At 41.3% G+C, this 22,508-nt stretch overlaps 2 protein-coding genes across 2 annotated transcripts in view; both read right to left on the bottom strand.

Moving 5' to 3' along the window:
• LOC136877417 (cytochrome P450 6k1) overlaps positions 1 to 4,481 on the bottom strand; it is a 154,239-nt gene extending 149,758 nt beyond the window's left edge. Inside the window, exon 1 of the mRNA XM_067151438.2 lies at positions 4,381 to 4,481. The gene's annotated coding sequence lies outside the window, so the exon portion shown is untranslated. The remainder of the gene's footprint in view (positions 1 to 4,380) is intronic.
• A 10,931-nt stretch (positions 4,482 to 15,412) lies between these two features.
• The window catches only part of LOC136877011 (cytochrome P450 6k1-like), a 71,599-nt gene continuing 64,503 nt past the window's right edge, over positions 15,413 to 22,508 (bottom strand). Inside the window, exons 5-6 of the mRNA XM_067150801.2 lie at positions 21,235 to 21,486; positions 15,413 to 15,920 (exon numbers count right to left, since the gene is read on the bottom strand). Of these exons, the coding sequence (XP_067006902.2) occupies positions 15,748 to 15,920; positions 21,235 to 21,486 (425 nt within the window). The 3' untranslated portion in view covers positions 15,413 to 15,747. The remainder of the gene's footprint in view (positions 15,921 to 21,234; positions 21,487 to 22,508) is intronic.

Below are 22,508 nucleotides of genomic sequence, written 5' to 3'. Positions count from 1 at the left end.
GGTACAGCCCCAGCATTTGCCTGGTGTGAAAATGGGAAACCACGGAAAACCATATTCAGGGCTACCGACAGTGGGATTAGAACCCACTATCTCCCGGATGCAAGCTCACAGCTGGGCGCCCCTAACCGCACGGCCAACTCGCCCGGTACGAATCAGTCTGAGTGGTGGTGTTGAAAGAAGGAAAGATCACAATCTGAAGATAAAGTTGGAATTCAAGAGAACAAATTGAGGCAAATATTCGTTTATAGGAAGAGGAGTTAGGAATTGGAATAATTTACCAAGGGAACGAGCAAAACATTTTCAAATTCTTGCAATTATTAAGAAAAAACTAGGTAAAAAACAGATAGGGTATCTGCCACCTGGGCGACTGCCCTAAATGCAGATCAGTGATGATTGATTGATTGATTGATTGATTGATTGATTGATTGATTGATTGATTGATTGATTGATTGATTGATTGATCGATCGATTGATTGATTGATTGATTGATTGATTGATTGATTGATTGATTGATTGATTGATTGATTGATTGATTGATTGATTGATTGATTGATTGATTGATTGATTGATTGATTGATTGATTGATTGAGGTACTAACGAAAAAGGGGCACACAGTCCTGGTTAGCGCTAACAAATGACATTTTCGCATTAATTTTTTCCTTGTAAAGTTTTATAGTATCAAAAACATTTCATTCTTAGATCTCTTCTATCACTTACAGAGAATTTTACACTCGTAGTGCTGCGTAGATATTCTATCAATCGTCTTAATCGCTTCATTAAACCTTCAGATTGTATGTTATGTAAATAAGCGGCGGCATTCTTTGTAGGCTAGTAACACTATGACTCAAGTGTCAGAACTAGTTCTTCCTTCCATAGGAAGCCGTTCGTCGCTAATTGGAATTTGTCGCACACGCCACTGCCCCAGCTATTCAGCCCAGCGACAGAACAAGTCAACAACCAGACAGGTTTTCTACTGACAGACAAGGCATCAAAGGTCACATATCTTATCGACATTGCAATTGCCTCCGGCCAATGAAATGAGAGAGATCTACCATAAGGATGAAGTTGTCATTGTTCTAGTACTGATGGGAGCACCAGCTGTGTGATTCACTTCACCAGCTAAAGTTGAACGAGAACATCTACGTTGAACTGCAGAAGATAATGGTATTAGAAACTTTGACTAGACTATTATGCGTAAAGTACAAAGTGGAGATTTGAAGGATCTATAAATGTATTCAGAAGATCAATAGTATTTCACTAGGCTAGGATAGTAATCCAGCCTAAGGTAACTGAACAACGGGGAAACCCGAGGAAATCTGAATAATAATAATAAGAAGAAAAGGAGCAGGAGAAGAAGAAATAAATACCTAATTATACCACATAAATTATGATCAGAATTATATTAATTTTTATAATAATTTATTATTAATAATACTAATGACCACCTCTGCGATGTTGTGGTTAGTGTAATTAGCTGCCACCCCCGGAGGTCCGGGTTCGATTCCCGACTCTGCCATGAAATTTGAAAAGTGGTACGAGAACTGGAATGTGGTCCATTCCGCCTCGGGAGGTCAAATGAGTATAAGTGGGTCCGATTCCCACCTCAGCCATTCTCGAAGTGGTTTTCAGCGGTTTTCCACTTCTCCAGGGAAATGCCAGGATATATCTAACTTAAGGCCACGGCCGCTTCCTTCCTTCTTTCTTGCCTGTCCCTTCCGCTCTTCCTATCCCCCACAAGGACCCTGTTCAGCATAGCAGGTGAGGCTGCCTGGGCGAGGTACTAGTCCTTCTCCCCAGTTTTATCCTCGACCAAATATCTCACGCTCCAGGACATTGCCCTTAACGCGGTAGAGGTGGTTACCGGAGGGAAAACCAATCCTGGAGGGTGAACGGATTAATATATAATGTATTATTATTATTATTATTATTATTATTATTATTATTATTATTATTATTATTGCTAGTGGCATTACGTCTCACCGACACTGATAGGTCTTACGGCGACGATGGGATAGGAGTTGGAAGGAAGCGGCCGTGGCCTTAATTAAGGTTCAGCCCCAGAATTTGTCTGGTGTGAAAATGGGAAACCATGGAGAACCATCTTCACGGCTGCCGACAGTGGGAATTGAACCCACTATCTCCCAGATGCAAGGTCACAGACGCGCTCCCCTTACCGCACGGCCAACTCGCCCATTATTATTATTATTTTTATTATTATTATTATTATTATTATTATTATTATTATTATTATTATTATTATTGAATGACGCTTCTCCGTGGCTCAGACGGCAGCGCGCCGGCCTCTCACCGCTGGATACCGTGGTTCAAATCCCGGTCACTCCATGTGAGATTTGTGCTGGACAAAGCGGAGGTGGACAGGTTTTTCTCCGGGTACTCCGGTTTTCCCAGTCATCTTTCATTCCAGCAACACTCTCCACTATCATTTCATTTCATCCGTCAGGCATTAATCATTGCCCCAGAGGAGTGCGACAGGCCTCGGCAGCCGGCACAATTCATACCCTCGCCGCAAGTTGGGGGCTTCATTCATCCCATCCCTGACCCGATCATTGACTGGAAAACAGGTTGTAGATTTTCATTGATTATTGAATGTCACAATACCAAATGAAATACACTAAATCACAAACATGTTATAGTATTTCAGTGTCATGGAACCTTTACCCAGTGAGAAAAAATAAATGTCTGGTTACTTTAGTTGGACAACAAAGTTAGAGTACTCTGCAATAGCTTTTTAATATACTCTGGCAAGATGTTACATTTTTTGTCAGTTAGTATTGTTTTGTACGATGCAAATTATCGCTCCACATCACATGATGTAACATTTTGTATCGTGCTGCATTTGGTAGCTTAATATTTGCTGATATTTCACTGCTTTTACTTTCAAACCCCTTATAACTTGATAGCGAGTAGAGTGCGATGGATGAGATTTTCCAGACGTGGTTCCTGAAAACTGTCTCCATACAATATCTGAAAAGTTGCATTCATTGCAAATGAAAATATTAACGGAGAGAGAAAAATATCGTGCAAAGTATGAAAGAAGATTAATTTTAAAAGTGAAAATTTGCTAATCTTACAAAATATCAAGTGATATGAAGATTTTCTTTCTTCCTTAATCCGTTTTAACCTCCAGCGTTGGTTTTCCCGTCAAACTCAGCGAGGGATTCCACTTCTATCGCCTCAAGTGTAGTGTACTGGAGCGTGAGACTTTGGGTCGGGGATACAACTGAGAGGGAGGACCAATAACTTACCGGGGCGGCCTCAGCTGTTATGCTGAATAGGGACCTTGTGGGGTGGGGTGGGGGGAATGAGAAGATCGGAAGGGATACGTAAGGAAGATAGAAGGAAACAGCCGTGGTCTTAAGTTTGGAGAAGTGGAAAATCACGGAAAACAGCTTCGAGAACGGTTGAGTTGGGAATCGACCCCCCCCCCCTCTACTCAGTTGACCTCCCGAGGTTTAGTGGACCTCGTTCCAGCACTCGCACCACTTACCAAGTTTCGTGGCAGAGCCGGGAATAGAACCCGGGCCTCCGGGGCGGACATGAAGATTTTCATGAAATGATAATGTTTATCAAAATATTCTTCTGCTTAATCAGTTTGCCCTCCAGTGTTGGTTGTTCCCTCGGGCTCAGCGAGGGATCCCTCCTCTACCGCCTCAAGGGCAGTGTCCTGGAGCGTGAGACATTGGGTCGGGGATACAACAGAGGAGAATGACCAGTACCTCGCCCAGGCGGCTCCACCTGCTATGCTGAGCAGGGGCCTTGTGGGGGTGATGGGAAGATTGGAAAGGAAGGTGCCGTGCCCTTATGTTAGGTACCATCCCGGCATTTGTCTGGAGGGGAAGTGGGAAACCACTTCGAGGATGGCTGAGGTGGGTATTGAAACCACCTCTACTCATTTTGACCTCCCGAGGCTGAGTGGACCCCCTTCCAGTACTCGTACCACTTTTCAAATTTCGTGGCAGAGCCGGGAATCGAACTCGGGCCTCCGGGGGTGGCAGCTAATCACAGTAACCACTATACCACAGAGGCGTACTGTTAAAATATTATGTAGTATTAATATTCGTTTCGCACGAATCGAATTAGACACATTGCAAATAATAAAACATGATTGTTCCCATGTTTTATAATATAAAACTTCCTATTTTGTCTGCCTTTAGTTATCATATTAAACTCATTCTAAACGCTTAGAAGTGCACCCTTTTATTGGCATCGTGCAGATAAACATCCGCGTGACTAGCCACTATAGCTCTGTGATAATCTGCTGCCTCCTGGACACTTTTCGTCTGAAGTGAACATACACTACATTTGAGGAAAGAGTTGAAATAGGTTCTCCAAGTTTACTTTGCTACTGTGAGTACTCACCCGGACGAACGGTAGTTCTTGTCGCTGCGAAACCAGCTCTTAGACTGACGTTTCTTCCTTTATCTCGGTTCATTTAAGCATAACCTTGACCAGAAAGCTCTTCACTGGATGGCGCTAGCACTTGAAGCCTGTCAAGAGGCCTTCATTGTATTGTTGATCCATGTTAGGGGCATAGGGCATATTTGATCATGAGCTCTGTTACCTTGTGGGAGCATCTGAATCGCGGGGTTCTATGCAACCTCCTTTTGTGAAATTGTATTCTATTCCGACAGTATTAGCATACGTTTGCCCGGCTTCTTGGGTAATGGTTAGGGTGCTGGCCTTTCGTCACAGGGGTCCCGGGTTCAATTCCCGGCAGTGTCGAGAATTTTAACCATCATTGGTTAATTCCGCTGGCACAGGGGGTAGGTGTATGTGTCGCCTTGACATCAATTAATTCATCCCAATCACGACGCGCAGTTTGCCTACGGGAGTCAAATCAGAAGACCTACACTAAAAGCCATACGCCATTTCATTTTTCAGCGGATGTTAGTCAGGCCGAAGGAGTCTTTCCTTTTTCCATCTTCCATTCTTCTTACCCATACCCTAATTCTTCCAGGAATAGGGTCGACGGTTGCACAGTACGCTTCGGCCTATAATAAGTGGTCAAGGCTGATCCGTGTTCCGACAGCTCTACACTCCGACCGACCAACCGAGCAGATGAGAGTTCTGCCGTGGCTCTACGCCTCTGCATTCGGGAGACGGATAGGGGCTGGTCTCCACCGTCAGCTGTGCTGAGAATGTTTTCGTGGTTTTCCATTCCCCTGCGCTAAGGCGAATGCCGGAATAGTTCCCGCACGGCCACCAACTCTCTCACCTTCTCCGAAGCATCTTCTTCACCGCAACAAGTCTCCTGCCTGAGAGTCGGCGTCACCGTCCAATAGGCCCGCCATACCCTGATCGGCTACGGAATGAAAACACCCCCACCTTTCAGGGATTGGAGCGCGAAAGCCGAGCATTGCCACTGGCTTCTTACCAAGACGGCCGTGGTTCGAATCCTCGCCAATGCATGTGGGATTTTTGAATAAGAAGTCATCAGTCAATCAAACGATCAGTCATCACTGATTTACTTTTAGGGCTGTCACCCTGATGGTGGAGTGGTTTCGAAACCCAGTGTTGGCAGCCTTAAATATGATTTTCCGTGGTTTTCCATTTTCACACCAGGCAAATGCTGGGGCTGTACTTTAATTAAGGCACGGCCGCTTCCTTCCCGCTCCTAGCACTTTCCTGTCCTGTAGTCGTCATAAGAACTATCTGTGTCGATGCGACGTAAAGCAAAAAAAAAAAAAAAAAAAAAAACCTTGCTAACTTTACAATTTATCTCTTCCGTTACCTACGCTCTTTAAGACTATAACATTGTACAGAATGGCACCGCGACCACTATTCTGGAAAACTGACTTTGTCAGTTTCATGGTGTCTTGGTGTATTGACGTGTCTGTGTGATTAAAACAAGTGTTAAAACGAAAATAACTTTATTTTTAGAAAATGAGAAATATTAAGGAAGCATAAGAACACTGTTCTTAACGAGGAACACATCGCTGATTAATTAGGCATTACATAGTCAAAATGAAGAACAATAGTAAAGAATCGTGATTTAATCATCACAGCTGCAGAGGGATTCAAAATACGGGGAACGTAAGGATTTGGAGATGCTAGTTGAATGTCATCATCGGTCCCGGAACTTAACAATACTTCGTATAGCTGCAATACTCTTATATAACATGTACCGGTAATAATTTTTCAAACGTATCCTCCTGTTAAATACAATACAATATCGTTGCACTTAAAATCTATACATGTTTCGGGGCTATGCTTTGGGTTATCTGCAGTAAAAAAGTATTAAAATACGAAAATATATTCATTACATTAGGTGACTAAATGAAAATATTAAAATAGTGTTGGGAAATTACACATTAATATGACAAAGTATGTGGAAGCAAAATGTCCATTTGTCCGCCTCTGTAGTGTAGTGTTTAGTGTAAGTAGCTGCCAACGTCGGAGTCCCGGGTTTGATTCACGGCTCTGCCTCGAAATTCGAGAACGAGGGCTGGAACGGGGTCCATTCAGCCTGCGGAGGTCAACTGAGTAGAGGAGGGTTCTATTCCCACCTCAGCCATTCTCGAAGTGGTTTTCCGTGGTTTACCACTTCTCTTCCAGGCAAATGCCGGGATGGTACCTAACTTAAGGCCACGGCCGCTTCCTTCCCACTTCCTTGTCTACTCCTTCCAATGTTCCCAACCCCCAACAAGGCGGCTGTTCAGCATAGCAGGTGAGGATTTCTGAGCGTGGTACTGGTCCTCCTCTCCAGTTGTATTCCTCCAACCCAAAATCTGACGCTCCAGGACACTGTCCTTGAGGCCGTAGATGTGGGATCCCTCGCTGAGTCCGAGGGAAAAACCAACTCTGGAGGGTTGTTTTGATTAACGTCGCACCGACACAGATATGTCTTACGGCGACCATGGGACAGGAAAGGTCTAGGAAGTGGAAGGAAGCGGCCGTGGCATTAATTAAGGTACAGCCCCGGCATTTGCCTGGTGTGAAAATGGGAAACCACGAAAAACCAACTTCGGGGCTGCCGACAGTGGAGCTCGAACGCACTATCTCCCGATTACTGGATACTGGCCGCACTTAAGCGACTGCAGCTATCGAGCTCGGTAAACCCTGGAGGATAAACGGATTAAGAAAAGAGAAAACAAGAAAGAATGAAAGAAAATATCCATGTCATAGACCTACCATACTTTGAAGGAGAATAAATAATAATAATAATAATAATAATAATAATAATAATAATAAATGGCCATTCCATTAATGCTGAAAACTGTTTATCAGTTAAAAAGATGAATATATGGTAAAATGAATCATCAAACCTAAATTACAAACGCTGTACTGATGTGCAAGTCCTTTTGTGCTGAATCTTGAAATACTATGGACGAGCCAACCTACATTTATTTGCTGGAGTTAGTAACTACGTTTATTAAAAATAAGATTCTACTTTTTCAGATAGCAAATAAACCCCGATGAGAAACATTCATCGATTCTCCGATTTTTTTTTTTTGCATCCGGATGTACATATAAAGACCAGAGATACCCAACTTAAATCTCATCCCCAAAGGCTGATGGTGGTGGTGATTATTGTTTTAAGAGGAAGTACAACTAGGCAACCATCCTCTATATAACACTAATCAGGGAGAAAAAAATGGAAGGGATCCAACACTTCGAACAATGAAGGTATCGGCCAGAGAAAGACGAGGTCCACAAGGGTGTGAAAATGAAAGACTCCCTAAGGCCTCGAACGCACTAATACCGTTCGGGTCGGAAAAGAACAAGAGTTGACCAAGGGAGGTAGGATAGGGTAGATGAAAGTTAGGAGCCTGGCACAAGTCAGTGGAAGCAATGCCAGGACTCAGCTGAATGCCCCGTGGTCGCCAGCCCATGCTCCCAAGCTAAGAGCCCCTGGGGCCCTTTTAGTCACCTCTTACGACAGGCTAGGGTTACCGAGGATGATATTCGACTGCCCCACCCACAGGGTGTTCCACAGGCTGAGTGATAATACCAGAGACATGCAGAGCTATTCTATTCTGCTTAAAATAACACATGAAGTTAAGTTGAATTGTTCAAATGTTTAATTTGTTTCGTAACAAGTTCATTCCATATCAAAAATACAAAGTGCAGAAACAAAAAAATTAATGCAATGTTTGGTAGTTTGTGGCATCCAAGGAATCCGTCATGGTGGTACGGAGACCTCATTGGTAGCGTCGGTTACAACTCCAGAAGTAGCATTCAGGTTGCCAATTGTCGCAAGGAAAAGCAAGTCACCAGTCAACTTCTCACATATTCGAACCACCGTAGGATTCATTGACCGCAACTTCTCCGCTTCATATTCACCAAAAGCTTCATGAGGCAACTCCAACATTTCCATACGGCCTTTTGTAGGAGCTTTCATCCTTTATCTGTATTCTCCAGAACTTAGCTGGGTTTTAACTTCGGACCACCTGTGGGTGGGGGCGGTAGAATAGCATCCAAGGTATCCGCTGCCTGCCGTACACTGGCAGAAAAAAGTCAAAACATCTAGAAGGAATTGCACTAGATTAACGAACGTTGGTAGCTGTGTTTATACATCTGAAAGATGACGTTGATTCAAAATTCCCGCAAATCGCATTAGCGAGGCGCTAGTAGCGGCCCCATGCCGTTGCACATCAGGTTTGCTTTAAATACGAGCTGTACTGTGCGAGAGCGCTAGTTACCTGTGAGATGGGACGGAGTGACTTCAGTGGGTCAAAAATGCCCTTACGACGACGAAGAGGCCACTATCAACAGCTCACTGCGTTGAACGAGGCCATGTAATAGGGCTACGTGAAGGTGGATTTTCCTTCCGCGCTGTTGCAGAACGACATGGCAGGAATGTCTATACTGTGCATGCGTGCTCGCAGCAGTGGTCACTGGTCAGGGAAAGGTACGCTCGCAAGAAAACCAGGCTCCGGACATCCCCGTGGAACCACCGAGTGTGAGAAGCGCCATATTCGACGTATGCCTGTGGCGCGCTCGAATTGCTGCGGCAGTTGGCACCACAATGACGCAACGAACTGTTCGAAATAGGTTACTTGAAGGACAGGTCCTGGCCAGACGTCCCACTTACCCCAAACCACCGTCGTCTACGACTTTAGAGGTGTCAATTGAGGGGTCATTGGAGGGTAGAGTGGAGGTTCGTTGTGTTTTACGATGAAAGCCGGTTATGCCTTGGTGCCGTGTGTTGGTTAGAAGGACGCCATGTGAGCGCCTGCATTCCACCTGTCTGCGGCGTCCACACATTGGACCTACACCGGGAGTTCTGGTCTGGGGTGTAATTTCCTATGACGGCAGGAGCACTCTAATGGTTATCCAACGCACCCTGACTGCAGATGTGTACGCCCGTCTGGTGATTCGACCTGTTGTGCTGTCATTCACGAACAGCATTCCCGGGGGTGTTCAACAGGATATTGGAAGCCCCCATGCCGTTATTGTAACCCAACGTGCTCTACAGAGTGCCGACATGTTGCCTTGGTCTGCTCGGTGCCCTGATATATCCTCAGTCGAGTACGTGTGAGACATCATCGGACGACAACTCCAGCGTCATCCACAACCGGCATTAACCGTCCCTGTATTGACCGAACAAGTGCAAAAGACATGGAACTCCATCCCACAAGCTGACATCCTGCACTTGTGCGACACAATGCGTGCACGTTTGCATGCCTGCATTCAACAGTTGGGCGATTATATTGGTTACTAGCAAATGTACCCGTGCTTCGCTACGGTATTCTACATTGTATAGGCCTACGGATATCGAAGTAAATACTATACGTGCAGGAAATAAGATTGTTTTAAAATTGCTTGTCTCTTAGCGTTATCCGAGAAATAGCATGTGGAGGTGCCCATACTGTATTGCGATTGACCTGTCTAAAGCATTTGATAGGGTGGATCATGGGAAACTACTGGCAAAAATGAGTGCCACTGGACTAGACAAAAGAGTAACTGAATGGGTTGCTATATTTCTAGAAAATAGAGAATTACAGTAGGCGAAGCTTTACCTGACCCTGTAATAATTAAGAGGGGATTTCTTCAGGGCACTATTATTATATATATAAATGATATGAGTAAAGGAGTGGAATTAGAGGTAAGGCTTTTTGCAGATGATGTTATTCTGTACAGAGTAATAAATAAAGATTGTAAGCAACTGCAACGTGAACTTGATAATGTTGTGAGATGGACAGCAGGCAATGGTATGTTGATAAAAGAGGTTAAAAGTCAGGTTGTGAGTTTCACAAATAGGAAAAGTCCTCTCAGTTTTTATTACTGCGTTGATGGGGTGAAAATTCCTTTTGGGGATCATTGTAAATATCTAGGTGTTAATATAAGGAAAGATCTTCATTGGGGAAATCACATAAATGGGATTGTAAATAAAGGGTTCAGATCTTTGCACATTGTTATGAGGGTGTTTATGGGTTGTAGTAAGGATGTAAAGGAGAGGGCATATAAATCTCTGGTAAGAACCCAACTAGAGTATGGTTCCAGTGTATGGGACCCTCTCCAGCATTACCTGATTCAAGAACTGGAAAAAATCCAAAAAAAAGCAGCTCGATTTGTTCTGGGTGATTTCCGACAAAAGATTAGCGTCACAAAAATGTTGCAAAGTTTGGGCTGGGGAGAATTGAGAGACAGAAGACGAGCTGCTCGACTAAGTGGTATGTTCCGAGCTGTCAGCGGAGAGATGGCGTGGAATTACATTAGTAGACGAATAAGTTTGAGTGGTGTTTATAAAAGTAGGAAAGATCACAATAGGAAGATAAAGTTGGAATTCAAGAGGACGAACTTGGGCAAATAGTCATTTATAGGAAGGGGAGTTAGTGATTGGAATAACTTACCAAGGGAGATGTTCAATAAATTTCCATTTTCTTTGAAATCATTTAAGAAAAGGCTAGGAAAACAACAGATAGGGAATCTGCCACCTGGGCGACTGCCCTAAATGCAGATCAGTATTGATTGATATAATTGATTGATTGACTATCAACTCTCAATTACAAGCCAACAAATATCTCATTACGAACACATTACCGACACTTGTGACAGCAAAACTATTAAATTAAATTGGAAATGCAGTAATTTGCGGTATACAGCTTCCTGCCAGTGGCTTTATGGCGGCATTATGGTGAAACTTTCCAATTACAGCTATAGCTGGGTTTCAAAAGGTATTGTCAAGACCGGTATAAGGAACACGGTGAGGGATCCAGTCGGCCATGCTTTTTCTTTGGAGAAAGTTCATCGCTGTTGTATTATTTGTTATCAACATGGCGTCCACTAGTCGTGGCATGGACCTGAAAATATTTGTGGAGAGTTGTGTGACAGTGGTGATATTGAAATTGATTTGTTGACTATTCTGAAAGGGAAATTAGAATTCCCGAATCTGAGAACAAGTTTTTGAGCCAGGAGGAGGAAATTTAGGTGGAAGGCAGTGACGAAAACACTGTTTAGTAGGGCGAGATGAATGAAGAAGACAACCGCGCTTTTTCAAAGTATTCATAACGTTGCTATCAATCAATCAATCAATCAATCAATCAATCAATCAATACTGATCTGCATTTAGGGCAGTCGCCCAGGTGGCAGATTCCCTATTTGTTGTTTTCCTAGCCTTTTCCTAAATGATTTCAAAGAAATTGGAAATTTATTGAACATCTCCCTTGGTAAGTTATTCCAATCCCTAACTCCCCTTCCTATAAATGAATATTTGCCCCAGTTTGTCCTCTTGAATTCCAACTTTATCTTCATATTGTGATCTTTCCTACTTTTATAAACACCATTCAAACTTATTCGTCTACTAATGTAATTCCACGCCATCTCTCCGCTGACAGCCCGGAACATACCACTTAGTCGAGCAGCTCTTCTTCTTTCTCTCAATTCTTCCCAACCCAAACATTGCAACATTTTTGTAACGCTACTCTTTTGTCGGAAATCGCCCAGAACAAATCGAGCTGCTTTTCTTTGGATTTTTTCCAGTTCTTGAATCAGGTAATCCTGGTGAGGGTCCCATACAATGGAACCATACTCTAGTTGGGGTCTTACCAGAGACTTATATGCACTCTCCTTTACATCCTTACTACAACCCCTAAACACCCTCATAACCATGTGTAGAGATCGGTACCCTTTATTTACAATCCCATTTATGTGATTACCCCAGTGAAGATCTTTCCTTATATTAACACCTAGATACTTACAATGATCCCCAAAAGGAACTTTCACCCCATCAACGCAGTAATTAAAACTGAGAGGACTTTTCCTGCTTGTAAAACTCACAACCTGACTTTTAACCCCGTTTATCAACATACCATTGCCTGCTGTCCATCTCACAACATTTTCGAGGTCACGTTGCAGTTGCTCACAATCTTGTAACTTATTTATCACTCTATAGAGAATAACATCATCCGCAAAAAGCCTTACCTCCGATTCCACTCCTTTACTCATATCATTTATATATATAAGAAAACATAAAGGTCCGATAATACTGCCTTGAGGAATTCCCCTCTTAACTATTACAGGGTGAGACAAAGCCTCACCTACTCTAATTCTCTGAGATCTATTTTCTAGAAATATAGCAACCCATTCAGTCACTCTTTTGTCTAGTCCAATTGCACTCATTTTTGCCAGTAGTCTCCCATGATCCACTCTATCAAATGCTTTAGACAGGTCAATCGCGATACAGTCCATTTGACCTCCTGAATCCAAGATATCTGCTATATCTTGCTGGAATCCTACAAGTTGAGCTTCAGTGGAATAACCTTTCCTAAAACCGAATTGCCTTCTATCGAACCAGTTATTAATTTCACAAACATGTCTAATATAATCAGAAAGAATGCCTTCCCAAAGCTTACATACAATGCATGTCAAACTTACTGGCCTGTAATTTTCAGCTTTATGTCTATCACCCTTTCCTTTATACACAGGGGCAACTATAGCAACTCTCCATTCATCTGGTATAGCTCCTCTGACCAAACAATAATCAAATAAGTACTTCAGATATGGTACTATATCCCAACCCATTGTCTTTAGTATATCCCCAGAAATCTGATCAATTCCAGTCGCTTTTCTAGTTTTTAACTTTTGTATCTTATTGTAAATGTCATTGTTATCATATGTAAATTTTATTACTTCTTTGGCCTTAGTCTCCTCCTCTATCTCGACATTATCCTTGTAACCAACAATCTTTACATACTGCTGACTGAATACTTCTGCCTTTTGAGATCCTCACATACACACTCCCCTTGTTCATTAATTATTCCTGGAATGTCCTTCTTGGAACCTGTTTCTGCCTTAAAATACCTATACATACCCTTCCATTTTTCACTAAAATTTGTATGACTGCCAATTATGCTTGCCATCATATTATCCTTAGCTGCCTTCTTTGCTAGATTCAATTTTCTAGTAAGTTCTTTCAATTTCTCCTTACTTCCACAGCCATTTCTAACTCTATTTCTTTCCAGTCTGCACCTCCTTCTTAGTCTCTTTATTTCTCTATTATAATAAGGTGGGTCTTTACGATTGCTTACCACCCTTAATGGTACAAACCTGTTTTCGCATTCCTCAACAATTTCTTTAAACCCATCCCAGAGTCTGTTTACATTTATATTTACCGTTTTCCACCGATCATAGCTACTTTTTAGAAACTGCCTCATGCCTGCTTTATCAGCCATGTGGTACTGCCTAACAGTCCTACTTTTAAGACCTTCCTTTCTATCACATTTATTTTTAACTACCACAAAAACAGCTTCATGATCACTAATACCATCTATTACTTCAGTTTCCCTATAGAGCTCATCTGGTTTTATCAGCACGACATCCAGGATATTTTTCCCTCTGGTTGGTTCCATCACTTTCTAAATCAGCTGTCCTTCCCATATTAACTTATTTGCTATTTGTTGGCCATGCTTTCTGTCGTTCGCATTTCCTTCCCAATTGACATCTGGCAAATTCAGATCTCCCGCTACAATCACATTTCTTTCCATGTCGTTTCCCACGTAGCTGACTATCCTATCAAATAATTCTGAATCCGCGTCAGTGCTACCCTTTCCCGAGCTGTACACTCCAAATATATCAAGTTGCCTATTATCTTTAGAAATGAGCCTTACACCTAGAATTTCATGTGTCTCATCTTTAACTTTTTCGTAGCTTACAAATTCTTCTTTCACCAGAATGAACACTCCGCCTCCCACCCTTCCTATCCTATCTCTACGATACACACTCCAGTGCCGTGAGAAAATTTCTGCATCCATTATATCATTTCTCAGCCATGATTCAACTCCTATTACAATATCTGGTGAATATATATCAATTAAATTACTTAATTCTATTCCTTTCCTTACAATACTTCTATGCGTGTATCTATGATATATAGCTTCTCATTTAGACACAAACTGAGCTCGATAGCTACAGTTTGCTTAAGTGCGGCCAGTATCTAGTATTCGGGAGATAGTAGAATACACGCATCCTAATACAGAAAACAAGAAGCCGGTAGATTTAGTAAACAGTTTTCAAATATATAATGTGCAGAAAAATGCAGAAAATAAACCTGAAGTGAGTCAAAAGTCTTTCAGGGATCTGATTAGTATGGGGATTATGGGGGACGTTACGAAACAAAATACCCATGAGCGTGGCCGACGGAGCAGCTGCGATCAAGAATTTTGTCCAAATACTTGTTGCTTTACGTCGCACCGACACAGATAGGTCTTATGGCGACGATGGGACTGGGAAGGGCTAGGAGCGAGAAGGAAGCGGCCGTGGCCTTAATTAAGGTAGAGCACCAGCATTTGCCTGGTGTGAAAATGGGAAACCACGGAAAACCATCTTCAGGGCTGCCGACAGTGAGGTTCGAACCTACTATCTCCCGAATACTAGATACTGGCCGCACTTAAGCGACTGTAGCTATCGAGCTCAGTTTGTGTCTAAATGAGAAGCTATATATCATAGATACTTGTGAGGCCAAAAAATAAGAATTGTGCTGTGAGTCCCGACAGTAAAGTGTAAGGATGTAGAAATGTGACATTATTTTCTTGTGAAACTTGTCCAGGGAACCCAGGACTTCACCCAAACAAAAGCCTCCGGAAGTACCACACTCTCATAAAATATTGCTGATAATTTGGTTAACAAGGTGGATTATAAAGGAATGTGCAGTTCATATTTGTAATGTAAAAATTCAGCATTTTAATTATTGATATTTCCTTCCCATACTTGCGTAATGTTAAATTGGACTTGTACCAGATGCAAGCGGCAATTCATTGGACCCCAAAGGCTTGAAGTACGTTTCAGAGCCTCTAGAACTAATCAACGGTAACGTTACACCAACTGACTGTTGAAGTATACTCTGTCTCTACTGCTGACACTCTTCTCCGCTAGATGACAGCACTGCTTTTTACAACGAATACAATACACTGCATTAAAAATAACTTTATTAAAGAAAATATATTATCACATTATATCCTGTTGATGAAGAAACGTCAAACCTAAAATAAAGTACGGTCTAATACAATTTAGTAGACCACAATACCCCTGCTCAAACTTACAAAGTCGTTAAATCATCATATATTTAATATTTCTTGTGCTCTTATTACTTAATTTCTCATAGTTCATGCTTCAATATTGTTCCGCAATATAACACGTAAATGACATTCTTCATACAGTACATGTTGCCAGAATCACCAACATATACTCTTCATCGTGATTTGGTCCTTTCTGAGATACCTCCATTGAATTGTTAAAATTCCTGAAGACTTCATGTAAGAATGTTTCTAAATACAGTAAGATTGTCTATAAAAGAGGCGACTTTATGAACCTCAGAGGAACTCCTCCTTTGGAGGTAGTGACGGCGCCTCTTGTATTCATCTGAAGTGGAACTGGGGTGTCCTCACTGGCCTCGACCACGAACTTGGTGAGAATATGCAACACTCCAGTCTTCGCCGACATAAGTCCAAATCGCATTCCTGTGGACAATAAAACAATATAGAGTACATGCATCAGTTGGGTAACGGCCCACATTCATCATAATCTCAATTCTGCGGTTAACAACGCATCATTGTGATTATACAGTGTATGTTACGTGTACAGGCAAATTGTCGACATTAAATGACCAATGTTAACATTACCTGAAAACAGCGGACGATGCTACGCGAAAGTTATTTCTTAAATTGTGTAAAACTATATTCCGATAAATAAATAAATTGATTAACTAATTTTAACTTTACTTTTGTTATGTTGTTGATAGTATTTATTGGGATATAACTTATCAGGGTGGTCATCTAGTGACATGGATAGCTAATCATATAGTCCGATCATATGTTTCAATATATTTGCTTAGTTGAAAAATTACGTACATCATGTAATTTTTACCCCAGGTGTCCTAAGTCTGCCGCAATGGCACCATTGTGCTGGATGTAACATTCTCTATTCAATGATACACACATCATGAGTCAGAGTTTACATTCAGAAGCCGATATTGCACCCGCTCAACCTCTGAGTCTCAGACTAGCATTTATCTCAGGGGTGATCGGTTCTTTAGTAAATGTCTAACAAACATCTGTATACAAATAAGGCGCTCATGTAACTATAGGGATGAACGGGGGCATGCAAATTTAATTAGGGGGAAGGGCTCATGCGTAGACCCTCAACTGAAAGACTCCACAATAGGACTAGGAAATGATGGAATTGATAACCATGGGCATGACTAACTATCTACATTATAATAATAATAATAATTTCGTGTGGCTATTTCTAGCCGAGTGCAGCCCTTGTAAGGCAGACCCTCCGATGAGGGTGGGCGCATCTGCCATGTGTAGGTAACTGCGTGTTATTGTAATGGAGGATAGTATTATGTGTGGTGTGTGAGTTGCAGGGATGTTGGGGACAGCACAAACACCCAGCCCCGAGCCACTGGAATTAACCAATTAAGGTTAAAATCCCCGAATCGAACCCGGGACCCACTGAACCGAAGGCCAGTACGCTGACCATTCAGCCAACGAGTCGGACACTATCTACATTAAAAATATAATGTAACTGAAATTGCGACAAGGAGTAATTTATTCGAGTAATTTGGAAAATTTAATGACAAACTGTGAAATATTACACTTAACCAATCTGTACAAGAAATAATTTTGCGTTTTCACCATTTTACCACATTGATGGTGGGGATAAAATTATATGAGGTCGAACAGCGACCCGTATGCTTGTACAGGTAGACATGAATTGGCCGAACACTTGATCCATACGGATCGAACCAATGACTCGTGTGCTTAAACACGTAAACCTGAAACCACAACCTGCCTTGAGGTCGTCTTCACGTTCCATTAGATGAGTTACCTCCGGGTATTTACATATAAGATGGTCGGGATTCCTATCCTAGAGATATTATTGTAACAAAAAGGGAAAACTGGACGGAAGGATCCTAGTCTAACTATCCAGAGTCCCGAGCATGCCACTAATAGCTCGTCAAATTAGAGCTCAACTTAATGTTTACCATTGTCAATGCGACAGTAAAAGTATCGGAAGGTGATTCCAAAAATCTCATAACTTATAGTCCTGACATTTACCATCCATGCTCTCATTCACAAAGTTATGAACCTAGGCATCCAAGAGTAGCCTAACTTGTTGGTCACCACCAACTCGACTCACGGCGGCTACATTATTATTATTATTACTATTTGTTATTCTTATTATAATTTACTTACTATCGTCGAAACTTCGGTATCATGGTTATTATAACTGGTATACCATATTTATTATTATTGTTAATACGATCGTCAAAACAACAATATTACGATTTCTATTACCGGAGTCAAATATTATTATTATGTTTATCATTATCATGTTTACAATTGTCGAACTTCAGTATTATAATGGGTCCCTTCTAAATTCGTTTAATCTGTCATGATTTATCATTCCACTTTACACTACCAACCTCCCTGATCTCTGGGGTCGTAATACTTCAAAAAACTAAGCATGCAGCCTCTACTTCTCGTACGTACTATAAAGGGGTCCGATCCCTACACTCTTCGTAACTCAGTCTTAATCTGCCTACGTCCCACGGGCTGATAATTCCATTTTCCAGTACCCGGACACTAACAATTCTCTGTGTTTCTCGAAGATTCATTATATATCTCATCGTCGCTTCACAATGGAGTGTACTTCATCGTAGTTTCCTCTTTAAGATCCCTGATGCGGACATCTCTCTATCCTCATACATCAGATTAATATTACTGAATTATCATTCACAGTTCACGACTGATTATTATCGACGACGTAGTACGATCCATTAATTCATTATCTACATGTTATTCCTAACTTCCGCCTTTACACTTGACTTGTTGTCTGAGGTTAGTCTCCTAGAATGATCGTCGGGGTGTAACTTTATATTCACATAAATTTTAACAATCATGAATACGTAATTATTACGTGGTTCCAAACCACTATTAGCACAATATAATTTAGAATATTATTTATAATTCATTAGAACCACGATTCAAACAATAAGTTTAGACCATCATTTAGCATTCATTATACCCGGTGGCAATATGCTGACTCATTAATTAACACATCTTTTAGAACCCAATCAGAAATTTAGTAAGTCATTAGTAATCCCTAGTCTCTTTAGTTTTTTATACATTTAATGTTTAAAATTTAATAATGTTTACATTTTAATATCGTGTTTTATTCTCGATAATTTAATCCATTTATAACTACCGGCAAAATCTCGGCATTTCGGAATTATTATTTTTATCCGACCTTCCGTACGTGAACCACACATTTAAATACACTGGCACTTTCATATCTCTGGATTTATCGTAACAACATGCCTAATTCCTAATACTAAAACATAACATTGAACGAAAGCGGTCAAGAAATTCCTTCAAATACCTGGGCGAGCGTAATAACCTCCGAAATAAACAATAAACACAATAATAAACCCAAAGAAAATTTATAAACATCTAAACAATCATTAATTAAATGATTTAACTCATATTAAATTTATGTACAGCAACAAACTTTAATTAAATGATTTAACCCATATTTACAGTTAATCTAATTATGTCCCTCCGTCTCATCATAATTAAATCATGAAACCGAGAAGCGGCCATGCGTTACGTTAAGTAACCGTTATTAATCTATTTATTTTCCCATTTATCACGATAACATTCCCACATGATTAGTCAAAATATGGTACTCATCATTCTGTATGCTTCTTGCGTTGGACAGACTAAAGGCTACAGGCCCCCATCCGTCTTACTCTGACATGGTGTCGTGCATCAGGAAGTGGAGCTCATTTAATCCTATACACTGTTACATCACATACATCTAAAAACTAATTTTAATACAATAATATATACATATTCTGACTCATAGGTGCCTAGGACCATCTACACCTTCACTGATACCTTCATCGTTCCTGCCCACACTAGGAACTATTGATACTAACGACGAAGTACAGTCTCATACTATGCGACCTGACGCGCTTCGCGAGTATCAAACACGGCACTCCCGGAAATCGTTGTCTAGGCCGTCTAGTGTTCGCTACGCTGACTCGGATTCCTCCACATATGACGAAGTTTTACCGTCTGAAATATAATAAGTACAGGCAAGGCACATTGCCTTCTTACACATGTTACCAGCATCTGCCAATAATTTATATTATATTCAAAGACCTCCTACGTTTCAAAGATAATCCTAACAGTCAAACTGAACTGACCACTGTTCATATCACCAATATGAATTGAAAGTATTCGAGTTATAAACTGTAACTAGCTTAAGTTCGGCGCGGAGATATTGTCAATAAGTGGCAGAGGTTCCACCTTAAGCTCTGTTCACCTGCTGTGTGTCTAGTCGCTCCGGTCCGTCTTATTTATATTATTCTACCGTCTTCTTCTGGGTCATCAGAGTTCAATCCCGAGAGAGAGAGAGGGGTCTTCTTAAATTGGTATTTGGTAGCCGACCTGGATGTTCAACTTTTTACCACAGAACGGTCTGATAATGTAACCTCACACGTCGTAATTTTATTACAAATCTATCATAGATTAATAAGATATCAATATATTTCCGCCTTCCTCGTTTTGCGGACTTATTTGCGTCTTTACTGGCGTGGTGTAGCTCTGGCCAATAGCAGTCGAGCTGGGGTCAATTCCTAGTAATCGATACCTTAATTGATTAAAATTATTGTCGATGATCATGAGGAAGATCTTCTGAAATTCCCACATTTGATGTTCTGTGATTCGATTACTTTATTTATTATTAACTGAAAAAAATAGTCGGATTTCATATTTACAGATTCAAAGCTCGTACACCTGGAGAAGGTCTAGAAGTCACCAGAATTTTGTCATTGGCCAGAAAGGAAAGCGGGTCTTTTAAATGTTACCGTAGCCAACATTATGAATATATACCCGTAGACTAGGGAAAATTTGTTTCATCATTTCTAAGAATTTGTGACGTTGTGCCATATCGCCTTGTGCAGGATTTAACAGCCTTCTTTCCCTGGTAGCAATTAGCGTCTTTGCTACTTCTCTCCCCTTTCCGGCTTCGTAAATCAAAAAGCGGACACTTCATGCGATTGAAACAACTTAACTAGCCGGGCTTTCCGCCTTCGGAATCTTCATTTCTATTGTACATATAATCTTCCTGGCTCCAGGTCCGCCTGAATATTCTTGCAGGTATGGCAATATTTTACCGGTGAGCGTAAGCTTCCCAATATATATTTCAGTATTCCAACATCCTACCAATCCATATCAAATCAATATGAAGCAAATTGAGAAATTCTCACATTTTCGACCCCACATAACTTCGTGGACTCAGGGTGAGATTTCTAATGGTGTTCGACAAGAGACGGAATTGATAATTAGGCGGTCAAAATGCCAAGTGGTCAAAAATGTATTCCAGCTTGTCTTTGTACATAGTCACGTAGCCACAAACTATACTTGCATTTACTGTTAGCACGTCTGTTTGCGAACGAAATGAGACCAGAATCTGTTATATTGGATGACGTGTTAACTCGCTATGGTGTTCCGAAGTGCCCCGAGTACACGTAATAGAGTGCTCACAGGGGCAGGTTGCATGATCGCGGTAAATTTATATAGCATTTTGCTGAGGGCTTGAATTACCTAGCGACATCGGTATATAGAATATGTCAACTATAGTTTGCTGATTTTTGTAACGCCAATTTACCGTGCATGCACATCAATAATAACTCACTCATCCCCATTGTGCCTAACTAGACATATTTCTTTACTCCCGCGAGTGGTATGAAAATGTACTCACCAATGCAGTTGTGTGGTCCTTCCCCAAAAGGCATATATGTGAAGGGTACACGTGACCTCTTTCCCTCTTCACTGAAGCGCTCTGGATCGAAGCGTTCAGGGTTGGGGTAGTACTGCGGGTCTGTCTGAATGCCTTGCAGGGGGATGAAGATTGGAGTGCCCTTCTCAATAGTCAGTCCTGTTTCAGGAATGTGGTAGTCCTTCAAACATACGCGATCCAAGAACGGCAGGGTAGGATATTTCCTCAGCGTCTCTGGAACAGAAGGAACGGATATATTTGTCAGGTACATGATACATGATCGTTGTTTTGGTTTAACGCATTTAGTCGAGTAAGAGTATGACTTAATAACCAGACAGCTATTGGACATGTTCATTAGCATTGGAGAGTGAATATTATCTTGACCTGGGGCTGTATTATTGCTCGTCTTTAAGGCTTTCACCTGTTCTAGAAGTTCAAATGGACGAAATATTGGATGTAAGTTCCTTTCATAGCCATTGAATGCTGTGGCCTATATGAGATAAAACAGGTGGCATCTGTCGCAATATATATCGTATTTCATTGATGTCGTAGCAGAAATAAATTGCGGGCAATTCTGCTTGTTTTCAAAACTACTAATATTCCTCTACACTGTAGCAGGAGAGATGGACGAGTTGAGTGAGTTAGAATCTTAGCACCAACACTTTGTCTTTTTACGTTTGAATAAGCGTAAGACTAGCATTTATCTCATGGGTGATCGGTTCTTCAATAATTGTCTAAAACAAAATAACGTATTTAAATGAGGTGCTCAAGTAACTACAGGGATGAACGGGACATTCAAATCGGAATAGGGAAAAGGGCTCATCCGTAGACCACAAATGAAATACTCCACAACAGCACTAGGAAAAGACAGAATTGATTACCATGGGCATGTCTACATATCTACAATAAAAATATAATATAACTGTTTCCTTTTGAAATTGCAAGAAGGAGCAATTTATTTTAGTGATTAGGCAAGAATTTCAAATACGACACTAAACAACCCAAAATAAGTACAAGCTGTCTTTTCACAATCCTACCACTTTTATGGTGGGAATAATGTTACATGTCGTCGAACAGCGACCCGTGTACATGTACATGTAAACATGAATCAGTCGAACACCTGATCCGTATGGATCGAACCACTGACTCGTGTACTTAGACACGTAAACCCGAAACCATTTGAGGAGACGCAGACACGAACACAACCTGCCTTGCGGTCACTTCCACGTTCCTTTAGATGAGTTACCTGCGGGTTA

The sequence above is a fragment of the Anabrus simplex genome, chromosome 7 (assembly GCF_040414725.1).
Source record: "Anabrus simplex isolate iqAnaSimp1 chromosome 7, ASM4041472v1, whole genome shotgun sequence".
In the NCBI taxonomy this organism is placed as follows: Eukaryota; Metazoa; Arthropoda; class Insecta; order Orthoptera; family Tettigoniidae; genus Anabrus; species Anabrus simplex.
This window is presented reverse-complemented; position numbering and strand designations above follow the sequence as displayed.